This window comes from Callithrix jacchus, chromosome 22, assembly GCF_049354715.1.
Source record: "Callithrix jacchus isolate 240 chromosome 22, calJac240_pri, whole genome shotgun sequence".
Lineage (NCBI taxonomy): Eukaryota > Metazoa > Chordata > Mammalia > Primates > Cebidae > Callithrix > Callithrix jacchus.
The window spans coordinates 17,211,358-17,230,654 of record NC_133523.1 but is presented as its reverse complement, the minus strand read 5'-3'; the positions used below and the strand labels follow the sequence as shown (position 1 = coordinate 17,230,654).

Below are 19,297 nucleotides of genomic sequence, written 5' to 3'. Positions count from 1 at the left end.
AGTCTCAATCTGTCACCCAGGCTGGAGTGCAGTCGCGCGATCACGGCTCACTGCAACCTCTGCCTCCCAGGTTCAAGAAATTCTCCTGCCTCAGCTTCTCCAGTAGCTGGGATTACAGGTGCACACCACATACATGGGTAATTTTTGTATTTTTAGTAAAACGGGGTTTCACCATGTTAGCCAGGCTGGTCTCAAACTTCTGACCTCAAGTGATCCACCTGTCTTGGTCTCCCAAAGTGCTGGGATTACAGGCGTGAGCCACTGCGACCGGCCCCAAACTCTTAAAGGCTCCAAACATGGCTAGGCGCAGTGGCTCAGGCCTATAATCCCAGCACTTTGGGAGGCTGAGGTGGGTGGATCACGAGGTCAGGAGTTCAAGACCAGCCTGACTAATATGGTGAAACTCTGTCTCTGTTGAAAAATACAAAAATTAGCAGGGTGTGGTGGCATGCACCCATAGTCCCAGCTGCTCGGGAGACTGAGGCAGGAGAATCACTTGAACCTGGGAGGCAGAGGTTGCGGTGAGCTGAGATCATGCCATTGCACTCCAGCCTGGGCAACAAGAGCCAAACTCCGTCTCGAAAAAACAAAACAAAAAAAAAAAATGGGATGAAGGGGTTTGGGAGAGTCTCTCTATATTGCCCAGGCTGGTCTTGAACATTCAAAGGATCCTTCTGCCTCAGCCTCCCGAGTATCTGGGACTACAGGAATGCACCATTGCATCAGGCTGCAAAATACTTCCAATATTAAACACTGAAATCAGTGTGAGCCATACATACATTTGAGACAAATTAATAAAAACAAGTAAGATAAGGCCGGGTGCAGTGGCTCATGCCTGTAATCCCAGCACTTTGGGAGGGGTGGATCACCTGAGGTTGGGAGTTTGAGACCAGCCTGACCAACACTGAGAAACCCTGTCACTATTTAAAAATACAAAATTAGCCAGGTGTGGTGGCACATGTCCTAACCCCAGCTACTTGGGAGGCAGAGGCAGGAGAATGGCTTGAACCCAGGGAGGCGGAGGTTGTGATGAGCTGAGACTGTGCCATTGCACTCCAGCCTGAGCAACAAGAGGGAAACTTCATCTTAAAAAAAAAAAGGGCCGGGCGCGGTGGCTCAAGCCTGTAATCCCAGCACTTTGGGAGGCCGAGGTGGGTGGATCACGAGGTCAGGAGTTCCAGACCAGTCTGGCCAACATGGTGAAATCCCATCTCTACTAAAAATACAAAAATTAGCCAGGCGGCTGGGCTTGGTGGCTCACGCCTATAATCCTAGCACTTTGGGAGGCCGAGGCGGGTGGATCATGAGGTCAAGAGATTGAGACCATCCTGGTCAACATGGTGAAACCCTGTCTCTACTAAAAATACAAAAAGTTATCTCGGCACGGTGGTGTGTGCCTGTAATCCCAGCTACTCATGAGGCTGAGGCAGGAGAATTGCCTGAATCCAGGAGGCAGAAGTTGTGGTGAGCCGAGATTGCGCCAATGCACTCCAGTCTGGGTACCAAGAGCAAAACTCCGTCTCAAAAAAAAAAAAAAAATTAGCTGGGCATGGTGGTGCACACCTGTAGTTCCAGCTACTCAGTAGACTGAGGCAGGAGAACTGCTTTAACCCAGGAGGCGGAGGTTGTGGTAAGCCGAGATCGCGCCATTGCACTCCAGTCTGGCGCGATCTCGGTGGGTTTCAACAGCGAAACTCTGTCTCAAAAAAAAAAGAAAAAAATTAGCTGGGCATGATGGAGGGCTCCTGTAATCCCAGCTACATGGGAGGCTGAGGCAGGAGAACTACTTGAACCCGGGAGGCAGAGGTTGCAATGAGCCGAGACTGCGACATTGCAATCCAGCCCGGGCGATAGAGCAACACTCCATTTTTTTTTTAAAGATGGGGTTTCACCATGATGGCCAGGCTGGTCTTGAACTCCTGACCTCTGGCCTCCCAAAGTGCTAGGATTACAGCCACCTCGGCCTCCCAAAGTGCTAGGATTACAGGCATGAGCCACCGTGCCCGGCTTCGCAACATTCCATCTCAAAAAAAACCCAAAAAACCCAGTAAGATAATGATTTACCCAATTATGCCAGTTCAGGGTCTCTGATGGCCAGATCCTCGCCTGGCAGCTCAGGGTGGCAGGTGGGCAACCATCCTGAACAGGATGCCGTGTCATCGAAGGGCACTCACACATACCCACTCACTCAGAATGAGACTATGGAGACTTGCTACTTAATCTAATACACCCTTCTTTGGGATATGGATGGAAACTATAGAGTGCTGGGAGAACACCCAGGCATACATAGGGAGAACATGCAAACTCACACAGACAGTGGCCAGCCTAGAAATCATTTTTATTTTTTTCTGCATGAGCATTATGATGAAACAACGTTGAACAAAATCTTATTATTCACGGATCTGCTGTATATACCCACAAGAAGGAAAAACATCTGTCTACACAAAAACTTGTACATGGGGGACGGGTGCGGTGGCTCACGACTGTAATCCAAGCACTTTGGGAGGCTAAGGTGGGTGGCTCACTTAACGTCAGGAGATCGAGACTAGCCTAGGCAACATGGTGAAACCCTGTCTCTACTAAAAATACAAAAATTATACAGCTGTGGTGGGGTGCGCCTGTAATCCCAGTTACTAGGGAGGCTAAGGCAGGAGAATCGCTTGAACTTGAGAGGCGGAGGTTGCAGTGAGCCGAGATCGTGCCACTGTACTCCAGCCTCGAGGCTCCGTCTCAGAAAAACAAAAAACAGGGCCGGCGTAATAGCTCCCTCTGTAATCCCAGCACTTTGGGAGGGCAAGGCGGGCAGATCATTTGAGGTCAGGAGTTGGAGACCGCTTGGCCAACATTGTGAAACTCTGGCATTACTAAAATATAAACATTAGCTGGGCATGATGGCGGGTGCCTGTAGTCCCAGGCTGAGGCATGAGAATCACTTGAACCCGGGAGACGGTGGTTGCAGTGAGCCGAGATAACGCCATTGCACTCCAACCTGGGCAGCTGAGCAAGACTCTGTCCTGGAGCACTAGGCTAGGTGGCTCTTGCCTGTAACCCCAGCACTTCAGGAGATCCAGAAAACTAGGATCAGTTCGACTTCAAGAGGTCGAGGGTGCAATGACCCAAGATGGTGCCATTGCACTCCAGCCTGGGCAACACAGCCAGGCTCTCCAAAAAAAAAAAAAAAAAAAAAAACCAGGAAAATGAAACTGGACTTCACCGTCGCTCAGGGCCTGTGAGGATGTGGGATTTTTATCCTATTAAAAGTACTCATCTCAGAAAAAAAAGTTTACCAGCTCCTCCTCCACCACCGGTCCAGCGCCTTCCCTGGGGATAGTCCCATCGCCCCCCTTAAGGGATGCCCTGTAGGCCCAACCCAGCGCCCAACGCGCGCGTGTCTTTTACATAACCACGCCCAGCAGCCCGGGCCCGCGGCGGGGCCTACCCACGTGCTTCGCGCCGACCCCGCCCCCTCCACGCCCTCTCTGCGGCTTTCCATGGAAGCCAAAGACGGAAGCCTGTAGAGATATCATAAATAATGCATTACGTCAGAGGCTGTCGGGGCGGGGCTTCGACGCGCCCGGCTGAGTCAGGGTTATGTATAATACTATGGAGGCGGGGCCTGGAGGAGTGCGCGTGTTGCGGCGGAGTTCGTTCACGGAAGTGGCCGCCTCTAGGGCCTGAGGAGGCGGGGCCGTCAGTGCCTCATGAATATGCAACACATTGGGGCGTTGACTATGGGGCCTTGCGGGGCCCGCAGGGGGCGTGGTCAGAGACGTTCCTGAATAATGTAGTGCTCTGCCTGGCGGTGTGGCGGCAACTGTTGGCTTCGCGGGACTTGGGGGTGTGGCCAACCGCGTCTCATGAATAATGCAGCACGTCAGCGGGCGGCGGGGCGGGGCGTGGCCGGCGCCGCGGCGCTAGAGCCGGGAAGGGGGCGCGGGGGAGAGATGGTCGCAAGATGGCGGCGTTGAAGGAGGCTAGGAGCTATGGGCTGTCGTGCGGGCGGGTTAGCGACGGCAGCAGGGTGTCAGTGTTCCACGTGAAGCTCACCGACAGTGCCCTGAGGGCCTTCGAGAGCTACAGCGCAAGACAGGTGAGCGGCATGGGGCCCGGCGAGCCGGTCGGGGACGTCGGGGCGCGGGCCGGCCTCGCGCTCCCCTCACTGAGGCGTCCGGGCTTGGAGACGCTGGTTCTGTGGCGCTGCTCTGACCGGTCCCTGGGCCGGCGGGGCGTGGGGTGGGCGCCCGTCCGGTCTGGAGCGGAGAGAACGCGTTTCTTCTCAGCACCAGGAGACGATACAGTCGGGCGGCCCGGGACTGCTGAGCGGCCCAGACTCGCGCGCCGGGCCCCGGGGGCGTCGGTGTCCGCACCTGGCGGTGTCCGGGGCCTTTCTGGCCCGCCCCCCACCTGGGAAGGATCCAGTGTGCGCACCTGGCGGCGGGGCGAGGGGCTGATGGGCCGCGCGGTTCCGGCACCGTGATGGGAGGAAGCTGGGGGCTTTTTCATATGGGCCCCGGGCAGCGCCGTTGGTGGGGGTGACTGTCCTGGGAAGCAGCGGTCGTCTGGGTGCCTGGCAGGTGGGGTCGGCGGGGTACTTGTGGGGGCCTGTTCTGTCTGGGTGGGAGGCTGTCTGCACCTGGGGGCCGGCTTTGACGCGTTCCGAGGGAGCCCCTCAGGTTGAGCCACTTTGATTCCTGGAACGACGAGTTTTGGGCAGAAACTGACAGCTTGTCCCCAGCTCTCTGCTCCCCTTACCCCCAGGTGATCCTGTCTCTCTGGACAGAGTGGAATTGTTGGGGAGCGGCTCTGATGTTTTCGTCAGGGCACATGTAGGGGGACCCCTGCCACACGGGAGGGAGCTCTAGCTACCACACCTGGCTGCTGACTCTGGAACTTCTCAGAGGCCGATTTGGGCCCATCTGGGGGAAGTTTGAGGCGTTTCGGTTTTGACACCTGGCCGGTGGTGGGGAGGGGAGGCTGCTGTGTATCTTCTCTTGGTCCTGACTTTGGGGTGCATCTGGGGCCGTGGTCAGAAACCTGCCTTTTCATTTCTGTTTGCGTCATGGATCCCTCAGTCAGTGCTGGGTCAGAAGTTGCAAATGACCAGTGGTCAGGTCCCCAGGGGAAGTGGTTTAGAAGCCTTGTAACTCCTTTTCTGGAGATGGGGGGCTTCATAGCCTTAAAGGGAGTGGCGGTTGGTCCAGTCTCAGGCTTAGAGAGCCCTTCTCCCTGTATGTGTGTGTGTTTGTGTATACTGGGGATGGCGGGGGGTGCCGCGGGCGGGTGAGGAGGGAGACTAACTAGGAAGGAATGTGGCTTTCTTCCTGCCCCAAACTTGTTCAGCTCCATTAGCTAAGCCGGGAATTTCTTCCCCTGTTTCGTTTCCACCGTTCTCCCGGTGCCCACCCGTCCGATGCTGCTTCCCCTGTCTTTGGGCAGTTTCTTCCCTGTCCCGGTGTCTCAGTTTTCCCCTTCATAGAATGAAGATTTCATCTTTTTTGGAAGCGCAAGTTCTCACCTTGTCAAAAAGACTCCTCAAGATGAGGCTAAGGCGCCCCTGCAGGTGAGGAGGAGATGGTGGCAGCGACAGCAGCCACTGCCCCATGACCAGTCAGAGCCTCTCTTCCTGGTAGAATTCTGGCCCTGGGTCTTTTTCCCTGAGCGATTCTGACTTGTCCTGCAGGAAAGCACGCTTTCCTGGAAACAGCAGAGGGAGAGCTTGTGAGTCATGTAACTACGATGGACTTGGTACCTGGTCACCGCTGTCTTCTGCGCTTTGGGGACAGAAGCTCCGCCTTCTCTCTGATGCTGCCCTTCCTTGCTTTAGTCCAGAAGGTCTGCCTGTGTGTCCACCTCATGCTGTCACGCTGCTATTTTTACTTTAGGGTATTGCTTACATCCCCCCTCTAAGCTGGGTTTTCCTCATGATAGGGTGAAGGTAACTGCGGACTGTTAAGCTCCTCTCGCTTAGAGCCCAGCTGTGGAGGGCAGTGTGTTGACCAGCCAGGAGGGGCTCCCTAGAACTTCTCCAAGCCACCCAGAGCAACTTGGCCGACTGGATTATATTTTGGGGTGATTCAAACTTGGATTTTTCTCAAATAGCTGTCTGGTAATTTAAGTGGCTCGGCAACTTTCTTTTGTCTTTTTTTTTTTTGAGATGGAGTCAGGCTGGAGTGCAGTGGCACAATCTCAGCTCACTGCAACCTCTGCCGCCTCCTGGGTTCAAGTGATTCTTCTGCCTCAGCCTCCTGAGTAGCTGGGACCACAGGTGCGTGCCACCATGCCTGGCTAATTTTTGTATTTTTAGTAGAGACGGGGTTTCACCATGTTGGCCAGGATGGTCTCAATCTCTTGACCTCGTGATCCACCCACCTTGGCCTCCCAAATTGCTGGGATTACAGGAGTGAGCCATTGTGCCTGGCCTAGTTTTTCTCTCTCTCTCTCCTCTCTCTCTCTCTTTTTTTTTTGAGGCGGACTTTCACTCTTGTTACCCAGGCTGCAGTGCAATGGCGCGATCTCGGCTCACTGCAACCTCTGCCTCCTGGGTTCAGGCAGTTCTGCCTCAGCCTCCTGAGTAGCTGGGATTACAGGCACGCACCACCATGTCCAGCTAATTTTTGTATTTTTAGTAGAGACGGGGTTTTACCATGTTGACCAGGATGGTCTCGATCTCTTGACCTCGTGATCTGCCTGCCTCGGCCTCCCAAAGTGCTGGCATTACAGGCGTGAGCCACCGGGCCTGGCTTCTTTTTTTTTTTTTTAACTTGTCAGTCTACCTTAATCTTTCTTCTCTTTTCTTTCCTTTATTTTCTTCTTTCTTTCTCTTTTTTTTTTTTTTGACAGGGGCTTGCTCTGTTGCCCAGGCTGGAGTGCAGTGGTGTGATCATAGCTCACTGCAGCCTCAGACTCCTGGGCTTAAGTGATCTTCCCACCTCAGCTGCCCAGAGTGCCGGGACTCCAGGTATGAGCCACTGTGTCTGGTCCAGTTTTTTTCTTTTTCTTTTAATTAAAAAAAATTTTTTTTTTTTAAATTTTAGAGATGGGGTTCCCCGTTGCCTAACCTGGTCTTGAACTCCTGGGCTTAAGGGATCCTCCTGTGTTGGCCTCCCAAAGTGCTGTGATTACAGGGATGAGCCACCTTGACCAGCCCCAGTTTTTCTCTGAATATGAAAACCTGTGTGGGATGGCCAGGCATGGTGGCTCACGTCTGTAATCCCAGCACTTTGAGAGCCCGAGGTGGTACAGACAATCAAATTGTGTGATGTGCCAAAAAAAAGAGAGCCCAAGTCGGGAGGATCTCTTGAGGTCAGGAGTTTGAGAGCAGCCTGGCCAATATGGTGAAACCCTGTCTCTACTAAAAATACAAAAAAATCAGCCAGTCGTGGTGGTGTGCACTTGTAATCTCTGCTACTTGAGAGACTGAGGCAGGAGAATCACTTCAACCTGGGAGACGGAGGTTGCAGTGAACTGAGCTCGTACCACTGCTCTCCAGCCTGGGTGACAGTGGGAGACTGTGTCAGAAAACAAAATGAAACAGAACCTTCATGGGTTGTGAGGTGGCTGTTCTTGTGGATCTCCTGGTTTGCTCTGATGAGTAATTTCTGGGAGAGGAGAGAGAGGAAGCATGGACATACCCCCTCCTTCCAGGACAGCGTCATTCACCTTGTGGAGAGGTAAGCTCTGGCTGCTCTGAGGAAGTGACCCTCCCAGGAGCGCTTGGGTTGTAGTTCATCATCAGGGGTTTGGGTGGGCGCTGTTGCTGGGTGACCTCTCCTGGGTTACAAGCTCCTTGGTGGAGAGGAACACACTGTTCAGAAAAAATTGAGGTCCCAGGAAGAGCTTCATGAGGCCTGGGATTAGAGCCTCTCTCCATTTGAATCTCAGCTCTACCTGCCTCTTGAGACCGTGGGTGAGTGCCTGACCCCTCCCATCTCCAAAACCTTCTTGGAACTGGGGTCAGCAGCATTTGACCTGCTCTTTCAAGTTCCCGATCCTTCTCTTAGGGCTTTGAGGGTCCTGGTGCCCGACCCTTTCTGAGTTTGAGATTCTCTTCCGTTTGGGGGTGTGAGGGTCTGACCCCTAGCATAACCCTGACCCCTCTTGTGCTTTGAGCCCTTAGTGAACATACCCAGAGCTGGCTCCTGGGGGCTGGTCCCTGCCTGGAGGTTTGCAGAGTCGGTGGGAGACTCCGGGCTCACTCATCTAAGCCAGTATGATTGAGCCTCTGGTCAGTGCCCATGGCTTGGGGGCAGGATACCCACCAGTGACTGAGATAGATCTCATATCACGAGCTAGTATCAGGAATACATTCTAGTGGCAGGAGACAGAATTCATGAACAGGGAGGATGGCACAGAAATTAGCAAGAGGAACTCGCCGGCGGTCAACATTAGTGATGGTGAGGTGGTCATAGCTGCTTCCAGCAGGTGACACAGAGCTGCAGTCTGCTGGCGGAAGGGTCACAGGCACAGCTGGCATGCTGTCCCAGGGAAGGGTGTAAAGGGAGTGGAGGTAGAGGGGTGCTGGGCCTCAGGCCTGCAACCAGTACTTGGCTCTTTTGGGTGGCCCTGGAACTGTGCTGCAGGCTACTCTCTCCTGCTAAGTGGGTGGTCTGCGTGGATGTCATCCTGGGCACCTGTGGCAGGAGGAGCCTTACTTTAGCCTGCAATCTATTCAGATAGCAGGGCCCAAGAGGCCTGACTTGTTTTCCCTTCCCACTGGGCACCCCCCTTGGTTTTGAGCAGGGCAGCTTCTTGCCAGCCCTGTCTGCTTTTCAGAGAAAGCCTTTAGGACCTAGTGCTAGTGCTGCCCCTCTTGGTGCTGGACTAGACCCCCATCCCTTCCCATGGGTGCACATCATCTTGGCCAGCTTGCAGGAGAGCAAGTTTATGGTCCTCCTTCACGACAGGGACAGACGAGGCTCTGAGGGGTGGCATCACCTGTCCTAGGGCACTTGGCTGTCCTCACTGCTCCATGCTGCCTCTTGGGTGTTGAGTCAAGCTCTCGTTTGAGGTTGTAGGGGCTTGAGGTAAAGGGGACACTGTTCTGAAGGGGAGTCACACTGGGGTTCTGAGCCCCACTTAAATGCCAACATTCTGTGTCCCAAGAGGCCCGAACGTTGGTGATGTGAGTGAGCAGATTCCTCCAGTTGCTGGCTGTGCTGGAAAGTGGAAAGGTGATGGGCACCTACATCCACTCCCCCAGCCAGTGCTGGGTGTGCATCCCACGTTACTTCATTTTATTCCTTGTCTTCTGTGTGGTGGGAGCAGTTCTCATTTCTCAGGTGAGGAGATGGGTGGAGACTTGGGAGGAGGCTGAATCGACAGGCAGGATCTCCCAGCGGGGAAGTAGCTAAGAACCCAGAACCCAGGTGTCATGGCCTGGGCTCTGCCACCTCTGAAGGGTTGTGGCTACTGGATGGGCCGGACGGAGCAGGTGGGCTGCCAGGGGGCATCAGGAGTGGCCCACTGCTGCACTGGGGTATGGTTGGTCTGTGTGTTTCAAGGTGAGGATTTGATGGTTCTGGGTGGGTTCTCCAAGAAGGTGCTAGAAGAGGACAAGCTAGCTTGAGTCTGTGGGCCCCAGCTGATGGTCTCCGGAGGAAGCAGGCAAGAGTTTGTGTGAGGGACTGAGCTCCGCCCTCAGCACGGTGACCCTTGTATGTGCTTCCATCTGGTTGTTGGGGCTGTGACTGTGTGTAAACAGCAGGCGGTGCTCATTCGGAAACCCACCCCGCTGTTGACTCATGGCCAAGGCCAGAGTTCGTCACCTTTGAAGCAGTTTTGACATCACACCCAGATTGTGACATCCCGCCTAGGAGACCTTGAGGGAGGAGCCCGCCAGCCTGACAAACAGGATTGCTTCTCTGCTCCACGTAGCCCTGGGCTTGAAGCAGCTAACCAGGGAGGAGACCCTGGTTTTCAGAGGTCTGCTTCTTGGGGTATCAGCCTTGTTTGACACCACCTGGCAGGGCACAGACTTGTGATTGGTACTGTGCCTTTGGGGGTTGGCCTCTTTTATATCCTTTGTGTTTTTTTTGAGATGGAGTCTCTGTTGCCAGGCTGGAGTTCAGTGGCACAATCTTGGCTCACTTCAATCTCCACCTCCCAGGTTCAAGCGATTTTCCTGCCTCAGCCTCCTGAGTAGCTGGGATTATAGGCTTGTGCCACCACACTCAGCTAATTTTTGTATTTTTAGTAGAGATGGGGTTTCACCATGTTGGCCAGGATGGTTTTGATCTCCTGATTTTGTGATCTACCCGCCTTGGCCTGCCAAGGTGCTGGGATTACAGGTGTGAGCCACTGTGCCCGAACTGTGTCCTTTTGTTTTAGGGCCTTGTTCCCCATTTGCTTTTTGCCTTGATGAATATTTTTTTTTTTTTTTTTTTTTTTGAGAGGGAGTTTCGCTCTTGTTACCCAGGCTGGAGTGCAATGGTGCGATCTCAGTTCACCGCAACCTCGGCTCACCGCAACCTCCACCTCCTGGGTTCAAGCGATTCTCCTGCCTCAGCCTCCTGAGTAGCTGGGGCTACAGGCACGCGCCACCATGCCCAGCTAATTTTTATATTTTTAGTAGAGACGGAGTTTCACCTTGTTGACCAGGATGGTCTCGATCTCTTGACTTCGTGATCCACCCGCCTCGGCCTCCCAAAGTGCTGGGATTATAGGCGTGAGCCACCGCGCCCGGCCTGCCTTGATGAATTAAGATGTCACATTTTCTCCTGGGTCTCTGAATCTCTTGTCTTCAATCTCACCTATGTAGTCAGCCACAGAGTCCAAAGGGACATGTAGAACAATGCATCCAAATGGCCTCTGACCTGCAGGTGCAGTGAATGACAGAGATGGTCATGACATGTGGTTATTTTGTCACTTTGCTTTTTAATGAAAAAAGCTGGTGTCCAAATAACCATCCACAGGGAGACTGTTTCTCCCGGATAAAAGCGTACTAGAGACCTCCCACCTCCATCTGACCTGGCAGTGGGCCCTGGAGTCTGATGCTAATTATATCCTCCAGAGCTGGACCTTCCCGGCCAAGTGGAGTGCTGGCTGAGGCAGCCAGGCCAGCAGACGTGTTTGTGACTCTTGCAACCCTCTCAAGGGATAGGGCTTTGAGTTCGAATCACTGAACTCCTGTTTTAAAAGTGACCTGTGAAGTTTTTTTTCCTTTTTACTATATGAGCAGTATAATTCAGGGTAGAAAGCCTGCAAAGTACCTAAAAGTAGCAAGTCTGTTCTCATCGCTCCAGGCAATCGATGTTGACACCTTTGCAGCCTCCTCTGTCTCGCCTGGGTGTGCTGTGTTGTCATAGTGGCTTGATTTATGATTTTGTGTCTCTTCTTCCCTGAACACTTTACGTTTTAATGGCTGCACCTTCTGCGCACTGTGGAGCCTGACTGGACAGTATTCTCCACGCATTCTCGTGTTCCTGGCACTGCTTGGTTCTGGGGATGCCTGGATGCTGCAGGCCTTGCGTGCATGCAGGTCAGTCCACTGTCCCATAATGAGGCTACACAGAGCGCTGAGGTGAGGTGACCTAGCACAGGCCACGGCCCGGCATGCCTGTGTGTCTGTGAGTGGAGCCTGAAGCATGAGGCTGCAATTTTGAGGCCAGGGAAGGTGGCTCAGCCTGCCTTGGCTTGCTCCCCCTTGGAGAAATTGAGCTGCTGGTGATGGAGGGCTGTGGTAAGTCCTTCTCACTGGTCTTCAGATGGGGAGACAGCAAGTGTATGCACCAATCTAACACCCCTGTCCTTCCCTTAGGCCCATCGGGTGCCTCAGCTCTTCATGAGAGGCTGTTGTCGCTGCCCTTTTTATATACTTGGTGAAAATGTTTTCACAAGGAGGCATCTCCCTTGAAGGATGCTGAGAACTGCATATTGGGGAATCAGGCACATTGGTGCAGCTGCTCCCACTGACAACTTGGGGCTGCAGGCTGCTGGCACCCTCCGTTAGCCTCAGTTTCCCCAGGTGAAGGTGATGTCCTGGAGGTTAGGCTCATTCTCCCTGGCTATGCAGGAGGCGTCAGCTGCTTTCCTCATCCACCCAGAAATGACCCGGGAAAGCAAAGCCCTCCAAAATTTATTTATTTATTTATTTTTAATCAAAGTCACGTTTAATTAAGTTGCTTCCGTTTTACAATGCATAAAATAGTCATATACTATTTAAACAGGCAGAATCATTTCTGCCTTTATAGAACAGCATTTATTTATTTTTATTTATTTATTTTTTTGAGACGGAGTTTCGCTCCTGTTACCCAGGCTGGAGTGCAATGGCGCGATCTCAGCTCACCGCAACCTCCGCCTCCTGGGTTCAGGCAATTCTCCTGCCTCAGCCTCCTGAGTAGCTGGGATTACAGGCACGAGCCACCATGCCTAGCTAATTTTTTGTATTTTTAGTAGAGACGGGGTTTCACAGTGGTGACCAGGATGGTCTCGATCTCTTGACCTCGTGATCCACCCGCCTCGACCTCCCAAAGTGCTGGGATTACAGGCGTGAGCCACCGCGCCCGGCCTAGAACAGCATTTATAGAACATAGTTTTTTGCATGAGAAAAACATTCTTTTATCACTTCACCTTTACTACTTAGAGGAAACAGACTTAGGACGGTTCTAACTTAGTTTTCAATTTTAGAATGATTCAGTGGAAGCCATACCTCAAGTACCCACACAGCCATTCTGTTTTTCACTTAAAGTGTAATCTTCAGAAATTTCATGAGATATTCAACACTATTATAAATAGGCTTTGTATTAGACAGTTTTGCCCAACTGTAGGCTAATGTAGTGTTCAGAGCACTTTTAGGGTAGGCTAAGCTATGATGTTCAACTTTTGGTATTTTCAACTCACAGTGGGCTTATCTGGACACAAACCCATCGTAAGTTGAGAAGCGTCTGTATATCCAACATCGGTTATGTATACTTTCTTTAAATGCTCATTTTAAAAATAAAACTTTATTCACATCAACCCTGTGATGTAGTTCTTCAGTTTTCAAAACTGCAAAACAGGTTCCAAGATGAGCTCTTACTGACTCATACAGTATAATACAGCCAAAACAACTGCTTATGACCGCTCAGATATTCGCAAATTGAGGCTGGGAACGGTGGCTCATGCCTGTAATCCCAGCACTTTGGGAGGCTGAGGCAGGAAGATCCCTTAAGGTCAGGAGTTCGAGACCAGCCTGGCCAACATGTGAAACTCTATCTCTACAAAAAATTAGCTGGGTGTGGTGGTGAATGCCTGTAGTCCCATCTACTAGGGAGGCTAAGGTAGGAGGATCACTTGAACCCATGAGGTAGAGGTTGCTGTGAGCTAAGATTGCATCACTGCACTCCAGCCCGTCCCCCCACAGAAAATTATTCACATCACCCAGTGTTAAGGAGCGGTCATCGTTCAGAGAGTTTTTTTCTAAGATAATCTATTAAATCACAATTTATAAAGAAGAAATGTTTATAAATGTTTATGAAGTTAAGAATTTATAAAAGTATAAATTCACATAGAGCTGTTTAAACAAGGAGTTTCCAAGAGGATTATAAACTATGCAATCTGCTACATGTGATTTCAAAGAAATGATAAATTACGTCTACTGTGTAGGTATAATATTATCATCAATTTTTGATATTTAAATTATCCTAAAACCTATTCAGTGTGAATGCTCTTAAACCTTTCTTTTCTGCTTATGCTTCTGGCTGAGAACGGAAGAAAGGATGGAGGCTTCAAATGACTGCAATTCTTCAGATGGTTTCTTGTGGCCACTCGTAAGGTACTCTTCTACAGGGTCCAAAGGCAAGGTACAGAGTCTCCGACTTGAAATCAGAGTCCATCTGCTGATCTGATAGCCACAGCTCGAATATTGCCATAAACCTTGGCAGGATTCCCCAAGATTAGGTTGCAAATGGCAGTTCTTGCCATCTTGATGTTTTGGAAGGAGCCAAGGATGTGAACTTTCCCATCAGCCAAAACTATCCACGGCCGTGTCACATTCTCTATGGTGAATTTGGTTTTTCCTCCTTCGCCAGCAATTCTTCCTGTTGCCCTGGATAGATGGTCTCCCTTTAAGGGTTTAAGATCTGTAATTTGAAAAGACTCTAGGAAGAGGCCATCCACCCTGAGGAGGGCAAGTGCATCCTCCACCTGGAAGCCAAGAATAAAGGCTTTCACAAAATCAGCTGCTTTGCCGGAGCACTAACATCCCGGGTTTCCGTGCAAGTCCTTGATTTCAAGTTAAAGCGTATCTGAAGTCCCAAATGTTCCACAATAGGAGTAAATAGCTTCGTCCAGTTTTCTTTTAATGGTGTGTATCTGTTAGCTGGGACTGGAATTTTCCTTGTTTCTTCTTTCGCACTCAGGAGCCCGTCACCGCAGAGGGGCGGGAAACCGGGCCTCTTCGTCGGCCTGGCCTCTTCTGTGTCCATAAGGCCTGCATCCCCGCCCTCTCCTGCTTCGGACGGCTGTTCAGCCTGCCGCTGTTTCACCCGCCGGCCACCCTAGCAGGTGACCTGGGTAAAGCCCTCCTCTGTCCCGGCACTCTGTGCTTCCATTTCGGATCAGCCCTCCAAAATTTAAAATAGCTTCTCCTGTAACTCTGCTCTTAGAGTTTTTTTTTTTTTTTTTTTTTGATGGAGTCTTGCTCTGTCGCCCAGACTAGAGTGCAGTGGCACGATCTTGGCTCACTGCAACCTCTGCCTCCTCCAGGTTTGTTTTTTTTTTTTTTTGAGACGGAGTCTTGCTCTGTCTCCAGGCTGGAGTGCAGTGGCGCAATCTCAGCTCATTGCAACCTCCATCTCCTGGGTTCAAGTGATTTTTCTGCCTCAGCCTCCCTAGTAGCTGGGACTACAGGCGCATGCCACCACGCCTGGCTAAATTTTGTATTTTTTTTTTTGAGACGGAGTTTCGCTGTTGTTACCCAGACTAGACTGCAATGGGACAATCTCGGATCACTGCAACCTCCGCCTCCTGGGTTCAAGCAATTCTCCTGCCTCAGCCTCCCAAGTAGCTGGGACTACAGGCGCGCACCACCATGCCCAGCTAATTTTTGTATTTTTGGTAGAGACGGGGTTTCACCATGTTGGCCAGGCTGGTTTCGAACTCCTTACCTAAGGTGATCTGCGCACCTTGGCCTCCCAAAGTGCTGGGGTTACAAGCTTGAGCCACCGCATCTGGACTCTGTGTTTAATTTTTGAGGATTTACCAGATTGTTCTCCACAGCGGCTGCAGCATTTTACATTCCCATCAACAGTGCACAAAGGTTGTTTGTGGTTTCGCCACATCCTTGCCCCCCACTGGTTATTTTTTAATGGTAGCCATATTAATGGGTTGTGGGGTGGTCTCAGAGTCATTTAAATACCCTCATGTGTGTGACTGTTCTGTGAGAGATAGGGTCTGCAGGGCCTCTGATGCCCCTGGATGGACTCAGGAATCACCTGGTTGCAGGTGACAGAGGAAGGTCTTGAGCAGGATCACCTGGGCCCAGGTGAGAGAAAGGGACAGGGAGAGCCCAGTGTGGCACTGCAGTGAGAGAAGCTGGGGCTGAGTGGAGATGACAGTGGTTCTGTGCCCTCCAAAGCCAGTGTGCGGTTGCCTGGCCTGTTGGGATGTGCATTTCTCTCTCTCTCTCTTGTTTTTGAAATGGGTCCTTGCTGTGTCACCCAGGCTGGAGTACAGTGGTGCGATCTTGGCTCACTGCAACCTCTAACTTCCAGGTTCTAGCGATTCTCATGCTTCAGTCTCCCAAGTAGCTGAGATTACAGGTGTGTGCCACGACGCCCAGCTAAGTTTTTTGTATTTTCAGTAGAGACGGGGTTTCACCATGTTGGCTAGTTTGGCCTTGAATTCCTGGTCTCAAGTGATCTACCCACCTGGGCCTCCCACAGTGCTGGGATTACAGGCATGGGCCACCGTACCTGGCTGGGATATAGGTTTCTGTAAACAGTGAGGGTTAGGAAGGGCCGTGGGTGAGGCTGGCCAGGGCAGTTGAGCTTCTCACTGGCAGCACATCTGAGCCCTGCAGGTACTGAGGCTTCGGGGCCTTTTCTGGGCAAAGAAAGAGCTTAGATGGGTACAGAATCTCTAGTTTTAGCCCTTTGTGTCCTTTTTAGATTAAGAGGTAGCTGTTGTGGAAAATGAACTTTCTTCCAGGTAAGAAGTGGCCTGGAGGCTCTGCAGGTCAGGTACAGCCCACTGCGGGGTGCTGGCTGAGTGGGGGTCTAGCTCTTACCTTTAGCTTGGCCCTGAGGCATTTGCTGAAGGTGGATGGGAAGGAAGAGGAGGAGCAGAATTTTCTTAGAATCCTGTGGGCAGGTGCAGTCCACCTAATTCCAGAAGGAGCCCAGGCCTCTAGGTGTGGAGGGGAGTGTGTGCGCGTGCGCGCGTGCGTACACGTGCATGTGAACGCTTTGGCCCCCATATCTCCATCTGTGCTAACCCTGGAGACATGAGGTCGGGCCCCTCCATCCAGGGTAGGCTGATTGGAGGGGCCTGTGGGCCAAGGGGCCACCCTGTCTTGTTGCCCTTCCTTTGGGAGGGTCACACCCCCAAGAACCCAAAGGGCTTGGGGTGGCCTCATCTCCCACAGGCCTGAGCGGGGTAAACTGGGTTGGGAAGTTCCGTTTTCCTTTCCTCCTTTTAGGAAACAGTGACTTTTGGGGGGACATTCAGCTTCCTGCTACGGGTCTTGTAGTCTCCTACATCTGGAGGGAGTGGCCTGAGGGTCTCAGTGGGGCACTGTGGTGATAGGAATGCCTGCTTAATTGCATCAGGGCAGCCTGGTTCACAGGACCTCCAACCTGGCTGCTGTGGGGAAGGGCCCTGGTGGGTGCCTGCTGCTCACAGCTTCTCTGAAATGTTGTTCCCGAGATCCTGAGGGGAACCTGGGCTGAGTCCACCTCATGTTTGCTCTGTTTCCCCATGGAATTAGTGGTAGTGGTGACTCACAGGGCCTCTTTTCGTGTCCTCAAGGATACTGAGGCCTGTAGCTTCTGCCTAGGGTCACTGCCATGGTTGTCTGTCCCCACAACCAAGCCTTCTGGTATGCTTGCTGCCTTGTTAGGACATGGACAAAGCGAGCTGTGGTGTGATCTTTTTCAGCAGCAGCCTTAGAGACTGCAGCGTGTTGGTAAACTGTGGCCCAAGGGCCAGGTCTGGCCCGCCACCTGTGTTTGTAAATAAAGTTTTATTGGGACATAGCTGCCTACTTGCTTACCTGCCTTTTTTTTTTAATCGGGTTACTCAGCCCTGAAACTTACCTGTCATTTATGGCTGCTCTTGCCCTGTGATGGCAGCCAGGGCTGCAACTATCTTAACTCGCAAAGCCTGAAATACTGACCATGGCCCTTTGTGGAAGAAGCTTGCTGGCCCCTGGTCTAGGGTGTGGCAGGAAGACTTGGTGTGTTAGTGGAGCCACTGTCCTGGGGCCAGGCTCAGGCCTGTGCAGTGCCAAGCAGTCCTGTGAAGCCTTGATGTTGGCCAGGGCCAGTTGACACTTTGGAGAGTCCTTTTGTTCTGGCCCCTTTACTTCACTAATGGGACATCTAGAAGATACTGGCTAACTTGAGGTCACACAGTTAGTGCAGATGGTGTCAAACCTTGAACCTGAGGGCATCCATTCTGGGACAGGCAACCCTCCTGGTTGCTGGCTCCTGTTTTGTATTTTATTTTATTTGAATTTTTAGAGAGAGGGTCTTGCTGTGTTGCACAGGCTGGAGTGGAGTGTGATCATAGCTCACTACAGTCTGTAACTCCTGGCCTCAAGTGATCCTCCTGCCTTAGCCTCCAAAGTGCTAGGATTACAGGTGTGAGCCACCGTGCCCAGCTGTGACTCCTGTTTTGATCTCATGCAGACTCAAAATGTTTCTCAGCCTATGTGGGAGTTTCTGGGTTTTCTGGGAGTTTTTCTCAGGGATTGCATCAAACCTGACATAGCTTCCAGTGGGAACCAGCCTCTTTATTTGTGACCTGTATGTGACCTTTGGAATTGAAAACAAAACACAGTCATGCGCAGCCTGGATGGGAAGAGCTGGCCTGTGTGTCCCTTGTGGAGTTGGGAGCAGCTGCCGCATGGAGGCAGCCACAGACTCCTGCATCCTCCTCATCTCTGGGGATGCAGTTGGACGTTGGAGGTCAGGCATCTGCCTCCAGATGGGTGTTGGGGACTGCAGAACCTGTTTCTGAGGCTAGCTGGACTCTGAATGCAGTCCCTGAGCCTCAGTTGCACGCTTGTGCAGCGGGGCTGGTGTCTCCTACACAGAGGGCTTGCACCCAGTGAGGGTTCAGCTGCCCCTGGGAGTGTTTCTCCAGTAGGAAGCCCCTGCCCTCACATGGCCCACTTCCTTGCAGCAGGGAGGTGCACCGTAAACCAGGAACAGCCAGATCATGGTGGCTTTAGACTGGCCTGGTGTGCAGAGGTGGTGGGCATGAGCAGGCAGGCATCTCCCTCCACAGGAGCAAGCTCACTCCGGGCTGGGGAGGCCTGGAGACCCTTCCAGAACTTTGTTAGCTTGGGTCAAGTGCCATGTGCAGATTAGATTCTTTGTTAGATACCAGTGGCCTGAAAGACTCCGGAAGATTTCCTGGGCAGTTCTCTGCCAAGGGACTGTGGGTCTGTGGCTGGGCTCTGGCAGCAGACTTGGCCTGTTTTCACTCCTTATCTGGGGATGTTATCTCTCCCTCTTCAGAGTTGGGTGTGACCCTTGAACTGCCGTAGGCCAGGCACAAACCATGCAGGGAGGTGTCTGAGGGCAGGGACCGGGTGCAGCTAGAAGAGTGTGTTCCTTCCTCTCCTGGTGGCACTATTTTTGGAGTTGGATGCTCATAGACGCCTGCTTGTTCCAGTGAAATGTGCTCAGCTCACACAAGATCTGGCAAGTGGGAGGGGACAGCCAGTGCTGGCGGCCTGTGTCCAGTTTATCTCCAGGCTGCCCTGGCTGTCTTACCTGTGCACAGGGTCCCACTGGTTGAGGGCCATGTGCCTGGAGCCACATGACTCCATGATGTGGAATCATTTCCATCTTGTGGCCCAGTCCTTGTAGATAGGAGGTAGAGCTGTGTTGAGAAGGATTCTGAGGTGATGTCTGGCCTAGAGTGTAGGATCAATGAGACAGGGTCCCTGGCCCTCTGATCATAGCATCTCTGTGGGGAGGGTTCCCTCTAATCTCTAAGCTGAGAAAGGTAACAAGCTCCTAGGTGTGCAAGGTGAGGCTCACATACTGTTGAGCAGAAGTCTCCTTTTGTTTTGTTTTTTTTTCAGACGGGGTCTCGCTCTGTCACCTAGGCTGGAGTGCAATGGTGTGATCATAGCTCACTGCAGCCTTTG

The 19,297-nt window shown here is 52.1% G+C and overlaps 1 protein-coding gene and 1 pseudogene across 2 annotated transcripts in view; one reads left to right on the top strand and one right to left on the bottom strand.

The window, feature by feature from the left end:
* Positions 1-3,941: 3,941 nt before the first annotated feature.
* Positions 3,942-19,297, top strand: part of ELL (elongation factor for RNA polymerase II) — a 69,742-nt gene continuing 54,386 nt past the window's right edge. For both annotated transcript variants that reach the window (XM_035286400.3, XM_035286399.3), the window contains exon 1: positions 3,942-4,090. In XM_035286400.3, the coding sequence (XP_035142291.2) occupies positions 3,956-4,090 (135 nt within the window). In that variant the 5' untranslated portion in view covers positions 3,942-3,955. The remainder of the gene's footprint in view (positions 4,091-19,297) is intronic.
* On the bottom strand, positions 13,708-14,598 carry LOC103793015 (RNA-binding protein PNO1 pseudogene; annotated as a pseudogene).